General features: G+C 43.3%; 1 protein-coding gene across 1 annotated transcript in view; it reads right to left on the bottom strand.

Moving 5' to 3' along the window:
• SLC36A4 (solute carrier family 36 member 4) overlaps nucleotides 1-10448 on the bottom strand; it is a 144046-nt gene extending 133598 nt beyond the window's left edge. The window contains exon 1 of the mRNA XM_061628851.1: nucleotides 10322-10448. Coding sequence (XP_061484835.1) covers nucleotides 10322-10349 — 28 coding nt within the window. The 5' untranslated portion in view covers nucleotides 10350-10448. The remainder of the gene's footprint in view (nucleotides 1-10321) is intronic.
• Between the last annotated feature and the right edge of the window lie 8016 nt (nucleotides 10449-18464).

Raw genomic sequence — 18464 nt, 5'->3', positions numbered from 1 at the left:
AATCTCCTGTGTCTCCAAACAATAGATTTTGTTTCTAAAGTCCATAGACTCCAAATCTTTTTCCTGTTCCACGTTTGTTCCAATCTCCGGGGTCTCCTCTCTCACAGGGACCCCTTCCAGGGTCACCTCTCTCACAGGGACCCCTATATCTTTAATCTCCTGCTTCATTTTACTCAATTCAATTTTCAGCTCCTTACAACCCTGTCGCAGGTTTTGTTTCGTTATCTCAATCTCATCCATTATTTTCTGAAACATAGTTATTTCCAGATTCTCAGCCACTTTCTTAATTGCCATTTTAAAAGAAAAATATAGGAAAACCACTTCTTATTTCAGCAACAATTGGGTTAATACTCCAAACTTGGTGACATCACAGTATAAACAGAGCAGACAGCCTTATCTCTCCATGCTTAAGTAAACAAAATGCAGTTCCCAGGATCGAAACAATTAATGGCGGTCGTCAGGAAACAGATTCGTCAAAATAAAATAGACCAAAAAGAGAGTAGTCTCAGACAATATAATATTCTTCAAAATAAAAATCTGGAATAGAAATCCCTCTTCTGTGTATATCTTTAGAATGCAAATCCAGGACAGCTTTTTGCAACAAAAACAGAGATAAGCTATTAATTAGTAAGTAGCAGAGAGAAGTTATGGCTCCCCAGTGAGATGTCAAAAACCGATCAATCTGGCAAATCTCTTTTAAACAGCAACAATTTAAGTCAAGTAAAAGAAAAATATAGAAAGAAGGGTGCTTGCCTGTTAGTGCGTTCTCTCTTAGAAGATAAGATGAACGTTCGCTTTATCAGATAGAGCTTGTTGTTGAAAATCCGTCCCACCTTCGTCGGCTGGACCTCGTCCCATAAATTAATGAGATCTGGTCGTCCCAACAAAAATAGGCTTTGAGGTTAATCTCTTCGTTTCTCCCTACCCGGGAGAAGTTTAATCAGTCAAAAAAAAAAAAAAAACCTGACTGATATATCTGAATAAGCTTCTTTTGAGGCAGGAGCCCGTCTCAAAAGCAGGCACAGGCTAAGTCACCCTTCCCGGAAGTCGTGAGTCTGGCTTTTAGAACACACACAGTTGGTTCTTACTGAGCATGTCCAGGCTTATAACTGATTCCTATGCTACATTTCTTAATTAAAAGTTAAAAAAATGCCTGACCGATTTTTAATTAAACTGCAGAAGATGAAGTTCAGAATACGGGGCAAGGTCAGTAATAGGATTACAGGTACTCTGATTTTTAATGAATTTCAACAAATTATGAGAACACTAACAGAAAAAAGTCCAACAGGGGTCTGGGTTTCCCCCCCTCTTTTTACACTTTGAACTCTCGATTCTCTGACTGTTTTGTGTATCACTATGAAAATTTATAGGATTATTAAGGACACGTTTCTGAGTTCAGGACTATACATTTTGTAAGGTTTTGTTTTGAAATGAGCTTATGGGAAGCATCAGAATGGCATGGGGGTATTTTCAATATAACACTGCAGAATGCAAAAAATCCATGCTGGCTATAGTATACAACCACTCTTGTGGCTGTATAACCAGCCACTCTCATGGCTGTATAATACTTTTGAGGCTGCAAATTCTTCTTTGTGTGCTTACATGGAGTAAGCACCTGTGGTTCTTTTTTTGTAAACATGCACAGGAGTGCTCTGTACATTTGACAAATATGGCAAATTATATAACTTTATATGCCAGCTAGCAATGGTAAACCACCTCTGAATATCTCTTACCATGAAAACCCTATGAACAGAGTATCCAAAACGCAACACAAGATAGTGCTGGAAGATGAGACCCCCAGGTCAGAAGGCACTCATCGAACTACTGGGGAAGAACAAAGGACAAGTACGAGTAGCGCTGTGACTAATGACACAGCTGGGTCAAAGCTGAAAGGAAGCCCAGAGGCTGATGCGCACGAATGCAAAAGGTGAGTCCGGAGTCCGCACACAATAGGAACATGGAATGTGAGAAGCATGAACCAGGGAAAGTTAGAAATTGTCAAGCAAGAAATGGAACGCAATCAGGCAACTACAAAATATTTTATGCAGGAAATGAGAAATCAAGAAGAAATGGGTTTGCTTTAATAGTAAGAAGCGATGTAGCTCCTAATTGCTCTTGCTACAACGCAAGGTCTGAGCGAGTGATATCATTGAGATTAAATGGAAAACCTATCAACATAACCATCATCGAAGTCTGTGCTCCAACGGCAAATGCAGAAGAGGAGGAATTGGAGAGATTTTACGCAGAAGTACAGGAAGAAATTGATCACACACCAAAACAAGATGTGCTGATAATCATGGGAGATTGGAATGCAAAAGTAGGGAACAGAGAAGAATTAGGAATTGTGGGGAAATGGGGCTTAGGAGACAGAAACGAAGCAGGAGAAAGACTTATTGAATTCTGTGAAGCCAATAATTTGTTTCTTGCAAACACATTTTTTGAACAACCGAAAAGACGACTGTACACACGGACATCACCAGATGGTCAATATAGGAATCAAATTGGTTATATAATTGGTAGCAGAAGATGGAGAAGTTGCATACTTTCTGCAAAAACAAGACCAGGAGCAGACTGCGGTACAGATCATGAACTGATCGTATCGAAAATCAGAGGAAAGCTAAAGAAGAATAACAAAGCAATCATAATGCCAAAATACAATTTAAATAACATCCCAGAAGGTTATAAAGATCAAATAAGGAACAGGTTTGAGGCTTTAAACTTAGTTGACAGAGAACCAGAACTATAGAATGAAATCAGAGACGTTATCAGAGAAGAATGCAAAAAGATAATACCTCTAGTTAAAAAGAGAGAAAGACCCCAATGGATGACTGAAGAAACTCTTCAAATGGTTAAAGAGAGAAGGAAAGCAAAAGGAGATAGAAATACAGTCAGAACCCTAAACGCAACAATACAGCAACTAGTACGTAGGGACAAAGAGAACTATTACAATAGTTACTGTATAGAAATAGAAGAGGACAACAAAATGGGAAGAAGAAGAGCCCTGTTCCAAAAGATTAGAGAAATGAAAGGGAAATTTAAACCAAGAGTAGGGATGTTGAATAATCAATAGGGGAACACACTGACTGACCGAGATAAAATAAACGGAAGATGGAAGCAATACACTGAAGAACTCTATAAAAGAGATGCAAGAATGACAGATTCATTCACGGAGGAACCATATGATGAAGAACCAGAAATTTTAGAATGTGAAGTGAAAGCTGCTCTTAAAATATTTGGAAGAAACAAATCACCAAGAATAGATGGCATACCAATAGAGTTGCTACAAGCTACTGAGACTGAATCAGTCCATATTTTGACTAAAATCTGTCAAGAAATATGGAAAACTAAACAATGGCCCACAGACTGGAAGTATTCCATATACATCCCAATTCCAAAGAAAGGGGATCCCAGGAAATGCAGTACTTATCAAACTACTGCCTTAATATCCCATGCAAGTAAAGTAATGCTCAAGATTCTACAACAAAGGCTCTTACCCATATATGAAGCGAGAAATGCCAGACGTCCAAGCTGGATTTAGAAAGGGAAGAGGCACCAGAGATCATATCACAAGCATACATTGGATAATGGAACAGACCAAAGAATTTCAGAAGAAAATCACCCTGTGCGTTATAGATTACAGCAAAGCCTTTGACTGTGTAGATCATGAAAAACTATGGAATGCTTTAAAAGAAATGGGGGTGCCACAGCATCTGATTGTCCTGATGTGCAACCTATACTCTGCACATGTCAGGCCCAGGATGTGACTCAGGAAGCAGACCAGAGGTTGTAGTTAATTCGTGTTTTATTAGGGTAATGTCCAAACAAAGACTGCGCTTTCTCATGAAGCAATACAAGGATACAGGTCCTGCGACATTGGGAGAAAGTTGACAGAGCAAGGGGCTGCTTCCCGCCTGTTCTTTAAGAAGGGGCTAAACGGGCACGCAACCTTTCGCTCCTCCTTAACTCCCCCTCAGGTACTGCCCGCCTTCCCCCCCTTCTCTCCTGTCTTTTCAACCGTCTGCATGTGCGTGGTGAGGGGGGAGGCATCACCTCCTCCTCTTCTGAAGTGTCCGATTCCACTATGGGTGATAAAGGAGAAGCTGAGGGTAAACCATCTCTCCGCCTTTCTGCTGTGATCAGCCCTCCCTCTTGCTCTGAGCTGCGGAGAAGGGAGGGCCTGGGAATGTCTGGGGGGGATTCTAAAACTTCAAGGCTCTCAGGCTCCCCGTTGCTAGGCGACCCTATCTCTGGCATGTCCTCTGTTTCAGCTTCGCTCCACAGAGGGTGAGTTCCTCCCTCCTTCCTCTGCCAGCCATCTGAATCTTCTTCCAACCCCCCAGGAGCCCAGCTCATCCTCCCGACAGCACAAGAGGCTACTGTAAGGACAGAATATGGAGAAACCGATTGGTTCCCCATCGGAAAGGTGTGATACAGGGGTGTATTTTATCATCTTATTTATTTAATCTATACACAGAACATATCATACGGAAAGCAGGACTGGACCAAGATGAAGGAGGTGTGAAAATTGGAGGGAGAAATACCAATAATTTAAGATATGCAGATGATACCATCCTCTTAGCAGAAACCAGTAATGATCTGAAACGAATGCTGATGACAGTTAAAGAGGAAAGCACAAAAGCAGGACTACAGCTGAACATCAAAAAGACTAAAGTAATGACAGCAGAAGATTTATGCAACTTTACAGTTGACAATGAGGACATTGAACTTGTCAAGGATTATCAATACCTTGGCACAATCATTAACCAAAACGGAGACAATAATCAAGAAATCAGAAGAAGGCTAGGACTGGGGTGGGCACCTGTGAGAGAACTAGAAAAGGTCCTCAAATTCAAAGATGTATCACTGAACACTAAAGTCAGGATCATTCAGACCATGGTATTTCCGATCTCTATGTATGGATGTGAAAGTTGGACAGTGAAAAAAGCGGATAAGAGAAAAATCAACTCATTTGAAATGTGGTGTTGGAGAAGAGCTTTGCGGATACCATGGACTGCAAAAAAGACAAATAATTGGGTGTTAGAACAAATTAAACCAGAACTATCACTAGAAGCTAAAATGATGAAACTGAGATTATCATACTTTGGACACATCATGAGAAGACATGATTCACTAGAAAAGATGATAATGCTGGGAAAAACAGAAGGAAGTAGAAAAAGAGGAAGGCCAAACAAGAGATGGATTGATTCCATAAAGGAAGCCACAGACCTGAACTTACAAGATCTGAACAGGGTGGTTCATGACAGATGCTCTTGGAGGTCACTGATTCATAGGGTCGCCATAAGTCGTAGTCGACTTGGAGGCACATAACAACAATAATATGCCAGCTAAGTTATAAAAAGATATTTAAAATGTTATTTTCCTTTGCAAACCAGCTGGAATTCAAATCAGCTCATTAGCTGACCTGAAATCCTGCTTCCCTTGATTTCAAACCATGTGGGCAAAGATAGCATTTCCCTGTGGATTTTATAATCAGCTGACTGACACTTACAGCAAGCCCACTTAGGACAGGGATCAGTTGCATTCCTTATCAAGAACTCCATAGTGCAACCAATCTCAGCAGGACTTGCTATAAGTACCAATCAGCTGATGACAAGTGTGGGAGAGGTGAGCATCGTTTGTAGAGAACAGTCTCACGGGGCAAATTAGGACCCTACCCAGCTGATTTAAACTACTGGTTTCAACCACTTATTTAAACTATGAAAACAATCATATAATTTTCCCAGCAAATATTAGTTGAGGAAACCTCTTCTAGAGTCTGAATACAAACATGTAAAGCTATCTGCGCAAGAAAAATAATATCAGGCAAGCACTTCCAGTAATTACAGATGGGCACACAAATGTTCAGCGGACAGAATCATAAACTTCATGATAACACCTCAGCCAGTGTTCTACAAAGCACTCAAACAGGTAAGAGTAGACATCATGCCAAGCATATCAGTAATAAAATATGGAAAGTCCTAGAAAAGATTAGTAATGGTAAAATATAAGCTTTGCCAACTGACAACACAAGTAATACAAAAGCAACCTGTGACATCTTATTAGATTGTTTGTTGTTGTTATGTGCCTCCAAGTTGACTACTAGGAGTCTAGCCTCTTGATCTAGACTCCTGACGGCATTGCTCTTAGCTTCTTCAACACTTTCAAACCCCCTCACCACATTAAGGTGTGCATCCTAGACCCACATATCAGTGCAACAGTATGCACTTCCCACGGCCTAAACCTGCCATTTAATTATTTCACGAAGATGGACACTCTGGAAGAGATCTACAGAAGAGCAAAATAAGTTTCAAAATATGTAAAGTCTACTCAACATTGTCACCGCAGTCTTTCTAAGAAGCAGCAAAAAGAAAAGAATGCGAAAAACAAAACAGTGACTCAAACATCATTGTAAGACTAGATGGGGTGGGATGGTAGCCTCAACTGAAAGTTTACAAGAGAGGAAAGACAACACACTCCCTCCAGCTAAAGCTCGACCATTTTCTCCTCTGCAGAAACTTCAAAGGGCTCCCTCTAACCAACTACCGGCTGATTGTCTGTTAAGGGGCGCCTGTCTTCAAAGGAGGTTGCTTTACAGTGACTCCCTTTGAACTTTGACATGTGTCAATCAGCTGGCATCATTATGACATCAGATAACTAACTGGTGGATGGTCCCACCCACCTGTCAAAGCTAGCCCATGGTGGGTGGAGGAGAGAGAGATCTGGCCCCCTGAGCCAAAAATGTTCCCCACCCCTATACAAAACTAAGGCATTTATACCATTGAGACTGGAACTCTACATGTACTTATCTGGGAATGAAATGGAAATGGACTGCCTTCAAGTCGATCCCAATTTATGGCGACCCTATGAATAGAGTTTTCATGGTAAGCAGTATTCAGAGGGGGCTTACCATTGCCTTCCTCTGAAGCTGAGAAGCAGTGACTGGCCCAAGGTCACCCAGTGAGCTTCATGGCTATGTGGGGATTCAAACCCTGGTCTCCCATGTCATAGTCCAACACCTTAACCATAACCTCCACTAAATAAAGTGGGCCTTACTTCTCAATAATCATGCATAGGATTGCTCTGTAAATTTCAAAAATATGCCCAGCTTAAAAAATGTTATATGCTAACTTACTTATAAATCAGAGATGGAGAATCCATGGCCCTTCAGACATTGCTGGACTACAGCTCCCACAACCCTTGACCATGGGCTATGCTGGCTGGGGCTCATTAAAGCTGGACAAGAAAATCTGGAGGACCATAGGTTTCCCATATCCTTCATTGAGGATGAATTTTATATTTATGAAATAGTGAATAAGTTTAGGTTTTATAAGACTGTAAGTATGGCATGTATTTCAATTTTCCCCAAGATTTTTTTTGGGGGGTGGGGGAGGGAGATGGAAAAAAACGGTATTTTCCCATAGCTTCAAGATTTCTGGAAATTTTACATCTCTACAGTGCTTGCCTTGCTTGCTATCTGTCCACAACCCAACCCATTGGATGATTTGAGGCAGGCTTCTTTTGATATATCAACTATATACAATCAAGCGTTTGTCTCCCAGTCTGTAATCTCAAGAAGATGACAGTATTTTGGTTAATCAGAAGCCTGAGAGAGAGGATCTTTGTGAAAAAATAGCAGTTCATTCCCATTTATTAGTGTGCAGAAATGAAAAACTAATATTGCCATAGCAATCAATGTTGTTGAAACTAAACTGGACTGCCTTCAAGTCGATCCCAATTTATGGTGACACTATGAATAGAGATTTCATGGTAGCGGTATTCAGATGGGGTTTACCATTGCCTCCCTCTGAGGCTAGTCCTCCCCAGCTGGCTAGGGCCTGCTCAGCTTGCCACAGCAGCCCAAGCCAGCCCCTTCCTTGTCTGCAACTGCCAGCTGGGGGACAACTAGGCTCCTTGGGGCTATGCAGCTTGCCCATGGCTGCACAGGTGGCAGGGCACATAACCCCTGAGCCACTCACTGCAGGGTGATCTTTAGCTGGCCCTTTCCACCCAGGAGACACGAGCAGGGATTTGAACTCAGACTCTGACTCCCAGCCAGGCTCTCCTCCCCATTGTGCTAGGTCACATTAAATGAGAACCACATTAAATTATATTAAGAAAGGCAAGGGAACAAGGCTCTAAGCCAGCCTTTCCCAACCTTTGGGTCCCCAGATGTTGTTGAACTAGAACTCCCATCAACCCCAGCCAACATGGACAATGGTCAGGAATTGTGGGAACTGTAGTCCAGCAGCATCTGGGGACCAAAAGGCTGCTCTAAGCTAAACTCAGTCATGTGACCTATGTGAAGACTTTCCGAAATGCTGAAGTCAGAAAACACTTCTGGATGAACAAGAGCCAGAGACACCAGTTGTAGAAATAGATACAAATATGTGTGATTGTTCTATTAAATAATATAGTAAGTTTTAGTTTTGGAGAGTGATCAGTAACAGTTATGCCAAGCAGCACAATATTTAATCCACAGTGCTGCCAGATATCTGCCAATATTTCAATGATATGTGCTTGCCACCATTCTGCCTGTGCATTCAAGTCAGGTTAAAATGTAAGACTGGGAGGGGGAAACTGTGGAACTCCAGATGTTGGAATCTAACTCCCATCAGCCCTCACCAGCATGACCAACAGTCAGGAATGGTGGGAGTTGTAGTCTTACATCATTAGGCGGGAAGGGCAATAAGCACAATGGCATAAAGATACGGCAGGTTGTCACAGTAAGTCAGTAATGTCAGCTAAAGAAAGAATATGGCTACTTGAAATAGCAAGTGAACCTATGGTCTGGAAGCAGTCTACCTGAAGGACTGCTTTCCCAGTAAGAGCCTGCCCTTCACAGAGATTATCTGAGCAATATCATAATATATCGTATTTTACTACTTCCAATAGTGTTTGCTCTTAAGTGTGTTGTGCATTTTTAGATGGTTAATTACTGTTATTTTTATTAAGATCTGTGAAATGGTTCACAATATCAAGGTGGAAAGGCAGGATGCAAATATCTTAAATTAAGGTTGCAATCCTATCTGCCCATAGTTGGAAGTAAGTTCCTATTCAGCTCAGATGGAATTTCAAGTAAAACATGCAAGGGATAAGACTGCATGTTAGGAAATCAAGGTCAGCTGGGCTTATATTTCAAATTAAATTTTATTGTCTCAGCTGCCTGTGTGGCTCAGTGCAGCTCAGTGCAGCTTCCTTCTTTGTAGCCATCATCAGTCAAGGGTAGATTTCCACTACCCAACTCCTTCTTGTGCAATACTTAATGGTCAGGCCCAAGGACGAATGGCCTGAATTGCATCAGTGCTACATATATTTATTACTAACCAAGTAAACCTCATGGACTTTAATTTCCACATTAAGCATGCTCAGCAGTCATGGGGTCCACATACACACACACCCCTTAACCCATTGGAAAGTCAGATACTTTCAGAGAAACTTGGGTTGATTAAGGCAAATCACTCAGATGGTGAAGTCACCCCATGTGGAATGGGGGGGGGGGTAGCACCAGTACAGTGACTGCTCACATGAACACACTCACACATGGCAAAATCCACCAACACTCATCTTTTCACTGATTTAAAGTGATTCTGAGAGTTTATAACCCACGGAATCACAGAGTTGGCAGGTACTTCAAAAGGTCATCTAGCCTAACCCTTGCCGATTCAAAGAAATTATCCGTTCCCCGCTCAAGTCACCACACCTGCACTACTTGGTATGAAATCCATCCAACCACTGGATTACTAAATATCCTGATTTAAAGAGACACCACTTGGACCATCTCCCAGCCCACTCAGTGTACTATTTATCGGGGGAGGGGTGTAAATCTTACGCCACTCACATGAAAAACTCAGCCACACAGTTATTAGAGCGTTCGGAATTCTGCATGCATTCTGAGTGGAATCACATACGCAAGCGATTCTTTTACACACTTGGCAGTAACTTCCAGCCTTAAGCAGAGGCAGAGCTTTTCTAACTCGAAGTGAGTCTCCTGTCCCGATCGTCCTAAGGCTGCTGCGGAGATGCAAGATGCAGCAAGTTCTACCAGCTCAATTCAAATAGGCACGGGGCTCAATTCAAATCAGCCTCTCTCACTCCCCCCCCCCCGGAGGATGGTCTCTCCGACTCCTTGGATATGGTAAATTCAACGGGACAAACCATGACCCGCGGGGGGGGAAGAGACAGAAAGGGGGGAGGGAAAAGACTCCCAATGCCCCCTCCTGTCCGTATTATCCCATTACCGATCAGAGTTATTTCTCCCGTTTTCAGCCCACGTCAATTCAAGCCATCCCACCCCGCTACATCCTTTTTCAGATAAAGGTACCTAGCTCTTCTCTCGCCGCCGTCTCCATCTCTCTATGTCTGTCTATGGTTTCCTCCTCACCAGCTTCCGCCAATGTGGAGCCCGAGCACCACAAGGAATAACTGCGCGTGCGTGTTCAGCTGCGCGTTTCTCATTGTGCTCGGGGCCGTGGCGACCATAGACAAGCCACTGGGTGCTAGACAGGACGCTGTAGGCAGCCATTCCTCTGTGGGGGTGAACTTCTCTGTTATGTGGTGGTGGAGGGGAACATTCCATAGTGAGCGTTTTGGAAGTAAACCTTAAAGGCATGAATCGGGTTTTGTTCTTGTTGTTACGCAAGACGGCCATTTCTCTTTCATATGAAACGGTTTCGATCTTCAGGAGCGTGTCGGGAACCGCAAGGATTTCATCCCTAGTGTCTCCTAGCCAATTTACATTTTTATAAGCACATAAACATTATTCTGACACATTCTCTATCAACGCCGCCCTCGGTGCTTGTAAGGAAACTTAGCAGCCAAACAATATTAAAGAGACAGTTTAATGTTTGTTGACCATTCTTAAGCCAACGTATCTCAGGACAGCTTACAACGCAATACGACGCTGAAGTTGGTTCCTAGTTCCCAGTTCCTTATTTGTGTGAAATTTCAGTCACTAACAAAGAAGAAAAGTTGACAGCTACAGCAACGTCAAGCCAAATTTAAAATGCCCCTGAACCCCAAAATAAACAATGGGGTACCCTGTATGATATATCGCTGTAATCAGGAGACTCTCCCCGTCAAGACTGACAATAAACTTATACAATCAAAATCATCAGGATTCTGATATTATCAAATACATAATGATGTCATAAAATCATAAATCATAAGTAACTGGGGGTACACACCCCAAAATCTGCTCTGGGCCAGGACAAATCATATGCCCCAGGAAAGGGGAGGGTGTCCCCTACGAGATGCCACTGCGTCCCGCCTGCTGGGTGCAGGGCACGTGGGAGGGCATCTATCCAAAACCAAAGCAGACAAAAACATACAGGAAAAAATAAGTAACTGGGGGTACACGCCCCAAAATCTGCTCTGGACCAGGACAATTCATATACCCCAGGAAAGGGGAGGGTGTCCCCTATGAGATGCCACTGTGTCCCGTCCGGCCCAGAGCTTCTGCTGGGCACCAGGCACTCACGAGGGCATCTATGCAAAATCAAACTGGACAAAAACACACAGAAAAAAATAAGTAACTGGGGGTACACGCCCCCAAATCTGCTCTGGGCCAGGACAAATCACATGCCCCAGGAAAGGGGAGGGTGTCCCCTACCAGATGCCACTGCGTCCCGCCTGGCCCAGAGCTTCTGCTGGGCGCAGGGCACGTGGGAGGGCATCTATCCAAAACCAAAGCAGACAAAAACATACAGGAAAAAATAAGTAACTGGGGGTACACGCCCCAAAATCTGCTCTGGGCCAGGACAAATCATATACCCCAGGAAAGGGGAGGGTGTCCCCTATGAGATGCCACTGCGTCCCGCCTGGCCCAGAGCTTCTGCTGGGCGCAGGGCACGTGGGAGGGCATCTATCCAAAAACAAAGCAGAGAAAAACATGCAGGAAAAAATAAGTAACTGGGGGTACACGCCCCAAAATCTCCTCTGGGCCGGGACAAATCATACACCCCAGGAAAGGGGAGGGTGTCCCCTATGAGATGCCACTGCGTCCCGTCCGGCCTAGAGCTTCTGCTGGGCACCAGGCATGTGAGAGTGCATCTATGCAAAACCGAAGCAGACAAAAACATACAGGAAAAAATAAGTAACTGGGGGTACATGCCCCAAACTCTGCTCTGGGCCAGGACAAATCTTATACCCCAGGAAAGGGGAGGGTATCCCCTACCAGATGCCACTGCGTCCCGCCTGGCCCAGAGCTTCTGCTGGGCGCAGGGCACGTGAGAGGGCATCTATCCAAAACCAAAGCAGACAAAAACATGCAGGAAAAAATAAGTAACTGGGGGTACCCACCCCAAAATCTGCTCTGGGCCAGGAGAAATCATACACCCCAGGAAAGGGGAGGGTGTCCTCTATAACATTCCAGTGCGTCCTGCTTAGCCCAGAGGTTGTGGAGGCCGCAGGGCGCGTATGATGGCATGTACTCACAACTAAAATGGACAAAAACATTCTCTACGAGAATCCATGGCTTCCTGACTTGCCCAGAATTTCTTGTGTGCAGAAGGAATGGATCTGAGCAACTATACACATCCAAATGTTTAAATTAGGTAGGGGAAAAAAGGATCTGGAGGTGCCCACCCCAAAACTTTATTTGAAGTATTATATATCATTCATTCATTTCATTCATTCATTGGCGATCACTCATGGCCGAGTAAGATTGTAAGGTCTTTAGTGGTGGGTCCGTAAGTGACTGTAGAGGCCAATTCTGGATCCACACAGCCTCCCACAGTGAGGACATAGTTTTCCAGATGAAAGATGGTCACGATGAGGATTTGCTTGACGTGCCTTCCGCTTAGCTCGCTTGTCCCTTTCGCCCTCTACTCGTGCTTCTTCAAAGTCCATAGCACCTTTGATAATGGCCGACCTCCATTTGGGACGTTCATGGGCCAAGGCTTCCCAGTTCTTAATGCATGTTACATCTTTTAAGATTAGCTTTGATAACATCTTTAAACCTCTTTTGCTGTCCACTGATATTCCTTTTTCCATCCTTAAGTTGGGAGCAAAGTGCCTGCTTTGGAAGACAGTGATCAGGCATTCAAACCACATGACCGGTCCAGCGAAGTTGGGGTTGGAGGATCATTGCTTCAACACTGGTGGTCTTTGCTTCTTCCAATACGCTAACATTAGTCCGCCTATCTTCCCAAGTAATCTGCAGAATTTTCCGGAGGCAGCGTTGGTGGAATCTTTCAAGAAGTTGGGAGTGGCGTTTATAGATGGTCCATGTTTCACAGGCATACAGTAAGGTCAGTAGTACAATGGCTTTGTAAATAAGCATTTTGGTCTCCCTGCGAATATCCCGATCCTCATACACTCTATGTTTCATTCGGGAGAATGCGGCACTTGCAGAGCTCAGACGATGCTGAATTTCAGCATCGATTTCAGCTTTTACAGAGAGATGGCTGCCAAGATAAGAAAATTGATCGACATTCTCCAGCGTTGCACCATTAAGCTGGATTGACGGTGCTACAGAGGAATTGGTTCGCACTTGCTGATGAAGCACTTTGGTTTTTTTGATGTTAAGCGAGAGGCCAAGCTTTTCATATGCTTCTGCAAAGACATTTAGGATAGTTTGAAGATCTTCCTCTGAATGTGTGGAGACTACATTATCATCGGCATATTGAAGTTCTATGACAGAGGTTGTAATTACCTTACTTTTTGCTTTCAGCCTACTGAGATTAAAAGGCTTTCCATCTGTTCGATATGTGATTTCCACGACAGTGGGAAGTTTCCCCTCAACAAGGTGTAGAATCATGGCGATAAAAATAGCAAATAAGGTCCGAGCAATGACACATCCCTGTTTGACGCCTGATCCCACTTTGAATGGATCACTTTGAGAGCCACTGTTATCCAAAATTGTTGCCCTCGTGTCGTCATGGAGGAGTCGCAAAACATTCACAAATTTATCAGGGCATCCAATTTTCAGAAGGATGGTCCAGAGGGCAGTTCGATTTACAGTATCAAAGGCCTTAGTCAGATCAATAAATGCCATATACAGAGGTCGGTTTTGCTCCCTGCTTTTTTCTTGAAGCTGTCGTGCAGTGAAGATCATGTCCACTGTCCGCCTGGAAGGGCGGAAACCATTTTGGGATTCAGGGAGAATGTCTTCTGAAATATGTAGGAAGCAATTTGCAAGGATCCTTGCAAGGATTTTACCTGCGGTAGCAAGAAGAGAGATACCTCGGTAGTTCCCACAATCTGTTCTATCACCCTTCTTGAAAAGAGTGATAATTATGGCATCCCTAAAGTCTGCCGGGATCTCCTCCCTCATCCAGATTTTTTCGATGAGCTTATTAAGTTGTTGTGTAAGTTCAGGCCCACCTTCTTTAAAGACTTCAGCAGGAATCCCATCAGGTCCACTAGCTTTGTTATTCTTCATTTGATTAATGGCTTTACTGACTTCATCCAAATTAGGGGATACTGCAAGCTCATCTCTAATTTGTTGTTGCGGGATTTGCGAAAAGACCTCATCAGCCACAATAGAGTTACAATTAAGGAGATCGTGGTAATGCTCTTTCCAATGCAGTGCAATAGACTCTTTGTCCTTTAGAAGTTTGGTACCATCTATTGAACGTAAGGGATTTGTACCATAATTTGTTGGTCCGTAGATGGCCTTTGTGGCATTAAAAAAGCCCCATGCATCATGAGCATCTGCAAAATGTTGGATTTCTTGAGCTTTCTTTATCCATTGGGCGTTCTTCTCTAGTTCTTCTTTGGACCTCAGCCTTTGCACTAGCATAGATTTTTTTCTTAGCAGCACAGTCTTCTATTAGATGCCATCCATGCATAGTTTAGAGTCTCATCTATGAAATTACATCTTTATGCTTCTTGAGTGAATCATTGTCTGGTGATCCGGCCAAGTTTCCATCTGCCATGGCACCAGATAACATAGAGTCATACTGTGAGAAGAATTGTTGTGCATTTGATTTATTATATCTCTAAATAAATTACTACACATATATATTATATTTCTCCAACAGGTAAGAACCAAGTATACAAATGAACATATAAACAAGTGCAGACTTAATTTAAAAAACAAATAAGGAAGTCACATTTATCAGAACTGGTAAAACAGTAAAAAACATTTTGCTTAGAAATATATTAGAACATTTTTCCAGTTTACAAAATCAACACCATTTCACATGGGCTGGAATTAAACAATTTTACCCATCCGAAATTATCTCCTGGTTTTCAAACATCTCTGAAATAGTAGTAGATTTAGAAGGGGACCTTCTAAACTGCACATTGCACATCATCATTATTGTTTGGTCCTTTATAGCCTCATTGCTACAATATGACTTGGAGTACTATTTTTCTTTGTGAAGTCTTGGAACAACTCATTTGTTGCACAAACATCACCACATTTGCCCAGGGTGGCAAAAAAGTGATACCCCTCCCAAGTCTTTTAAAAACATATTAAAAACAAAAGATCTTTACAAAATCAAATACAAAACATTGAAAAACACCTTTTGAAAATTACAAAACATTGTTGAAAACATCTTGAATATAATTCCAATACAGATGCACACTGGGACAAGGTCTCTCCTTAAAAGGGTTGTTGAAAGATGGGATTTTCTTATGTTTAATTTTTGTATCGGTCTACCCTCTTACTCACCTTGTTACAGCTCAAATATTATTATTTTAAAAAGCCATTGGTATTGGCGACAGAAGGAAACGTGGCAGGTTAAACAACAATGATTTCTTGAAGATGTAATTTCATAATTGACACTCAAAAGCATTCATGGATGGCATCTCAGAGAAGACACTCTTCCAGGTGCAATGTAGTATGTTTTATGGTACCCCAAACCATCTTTTGTGATGGGCACCTCATTTCCTTATTCTTTTCCTGTACATATTTGCTAAATTTTCTAATACATATATGCCCTTGTCTGTGCCATACAGATACAAGAAATTCTGAATTGGGTGGGAACCCTCTCCAGAATGCATGGGTGTATGACCTGCAGTGCCCAAAGCATGTTTGATGGTGGAATCCCACAGTTGCTTATGTATTTTCTACATAGCTTGATTATTGTTGTTGTGCATAGATGTCGATACCTGTTCCGTATGACCACAAACCATGCCAGGCAGGATGCAGTGGCATCTCGCGGAGGACACTATTCACTTTGCTCAAGTGAATGATTTTTCATAGCCCACAGAAGATTTTGTAGTGGTCACCACAAATTATTTATTTATTTATTTATTTATTTATTTATTTATAGAATTTATTAGTTGCCCATATGGCTGGCTGTCCAGCCACTCTGGGCGACATACAACATAGGCATATAATACCTAGACATTGAAAATCTAAAAACAATGAAGATAAAATCTAGCCCACCCCAAAAGCCTGCCTGAAGAGCCCGGTCTTCAAGGCCCAGCAAAAGCTCATCATAGAAGGGACATGGCGGAGATCATTTGGGAGGGAGTTCCACAGGGTGGGGGCCACAATTGAAAAAGCCCTCTCTCTCCTTCTCACCAGTTTGGCTGTTTTGACTGATGGGATGGAGAGAAGGTCTTTTGAGGCTGATCTTGTTGGGCGGCATAGCTGATGATGCTGGAGGCACTCCTTTAGATAGACGGGACCGAAACCGTATACGGTTTTAAAGGTCAAAACTAACACCTTGAATTGGGCCTGGTAAGCAACTGGTAACCACTGCAGCTCTTTTAGCACTGAAGTGATATGATCTCGCCAGCAGCTGCCTTTAATCAGGCGCGCCGCCGCGTTCTGTACTAGTTTTGCCATATTTACTCTTCATTATTTTAGCTGGGAAAGACATGCATCTCATAGAGTACACCATCTTTTTTCCTGGGGTATATGATTTGTCCTGGCCCAGAGCAGATTTTGGGGCGTGTACCCCCAGTTAGTTATTTTTTCCTGTATGTTTTTGTCTGCTTTGGTTTTGGATAGATGCCCTCCCATGTGCCCTGCGCCCAGCAGAAGCTCTGGGCCAGGTGGGACACAGTGGGATCTCATAGGGGACACCTTCCCCTTTCCTGGAGTATATGATTTGTCCTGGCCTAGAGCAGATTTGGGGGGGTGTACCCCCAGTTACTTATTTTTTTCTGCGTGTTTTTGTCCAGTTTGATTTTGTATAGATTTATTTATTTATTTATTTATTAAATTTCTATACCGCCCCATAGCCGAAGCTCTCTGGGCGGTGCACAACAGTCAACATCAAAATACAATAGGTCACATATAAACAGATTTAAAACTTTTTAAAACTTTAAAAATATAAAAATTCCCAGAAGAATCAAGACAGGTTTCAACACATACTAAAATGCTAAAATGCCTGGGAAAAGAGGAAAGTTTTAACCTGGAGCCGAAAAAATAGTAATGTTGGCGCCAGGCGTACCTCATCCGGGAGATTGTTCCATAATTTGGGGGCCACCACTGAGAAGGCCCTTTTTCTTGTTACCATCCTCCGAGCTTCCCTATGGGTAGGTACCCGGAGGAGGGTCTTCGATGTAGAGCATAGTGTAAGGGAAGGTTCATATCGGGGGAGGCGTTCCATCAGGTATTGTGGTCCCACACCGTATAAGGCTTTATAGGTCAAAACCAGCACTTTGAACCGGGCCCGGAAACATATAGGCAGCCAGTGCAAGCGAGCCAGGATCAGTATTATATGATCGGAGCGCCTAGTCCCCATTATCAATCTGGCCAGTGCATTTTGTACAAGCTGCAGTTTCCGGACCGTCTTCAAAGGCAGCCCCACGTAGAGTGCATTGCAGTAATCTAACTTCGAGGTTACCAGAGCATGGACAACCGAAGCAAGGTTCTCTCTATCCAGATAAGGGCGTAGCTGGGCCACCAACCGAAGTTGGTAAAAAGCATTCCGTGCCACCGAGGCTACCTGAGCCTCAAGTGACAGGGATGGTTCTAAAAGAACTCGCAAGCTACGAACCTGCTCCTTCAGGGGGAGTGCAACCCCATCTAGAACAGGTCGAACATCCACCATCCGGTCAGGAGAAGCACCCACTAACAACACCTCAGTCTTGTCTGGATTGAGCCTCAGTTTATTAGCTCTCATCCAGTCCATTGTCGCAGTCAGGCATCGGTTCAGCACATTGACAGCCTCACCTGAGAAAGATGAAAAGGAGAAGTAGAGTTGCGTGTCATCAGCATATTGATGGCAACGCACCCCAAAACTCCTGATGATTGCACCCAGCGGCTTCATATAGATATTAAAAAGCATGGGGAACAGAACTGACCCCTGCGGAACCCCATACTGGAGAGCCCAGGGTGCCGAGCAATGTTCCCCAAGGACTACCTTCTGGAGACGGCCCGCCAAGTAGGAGCGGAACCACTGCCAAGCAGTACCGCCAACTCCTAAATCAGCAAGTCTCCCCAAAAGGATACCATGGCCGCTGAGAGATCAAGGAGAATCAACAGAGTCACACTCCCCCTGTCTCTCTCCCGACAAAGGTCATCATACAGGGCGACCAAGACTGTTTCCGTGCCAAAACCA

This window comes from Rhineura floridana, chromosome 5 (assembly GCF_030035675.1).
Source record: "Rhineura floridana isolate rRhiFlo1 chromosome 5, rRhiFlo1.hap2, whole genome shotgun sequence".
NCBI lineage: Eukaryota > Metazoa > Chordata > Lepidosauria > Squamata > Rhineuridae > Rhineura > Rhineura floridana.
Note: the sequence above shows the minus strand (reverse complement) of the source record. Positions and strands in the feature narration are given on the sequence as shown.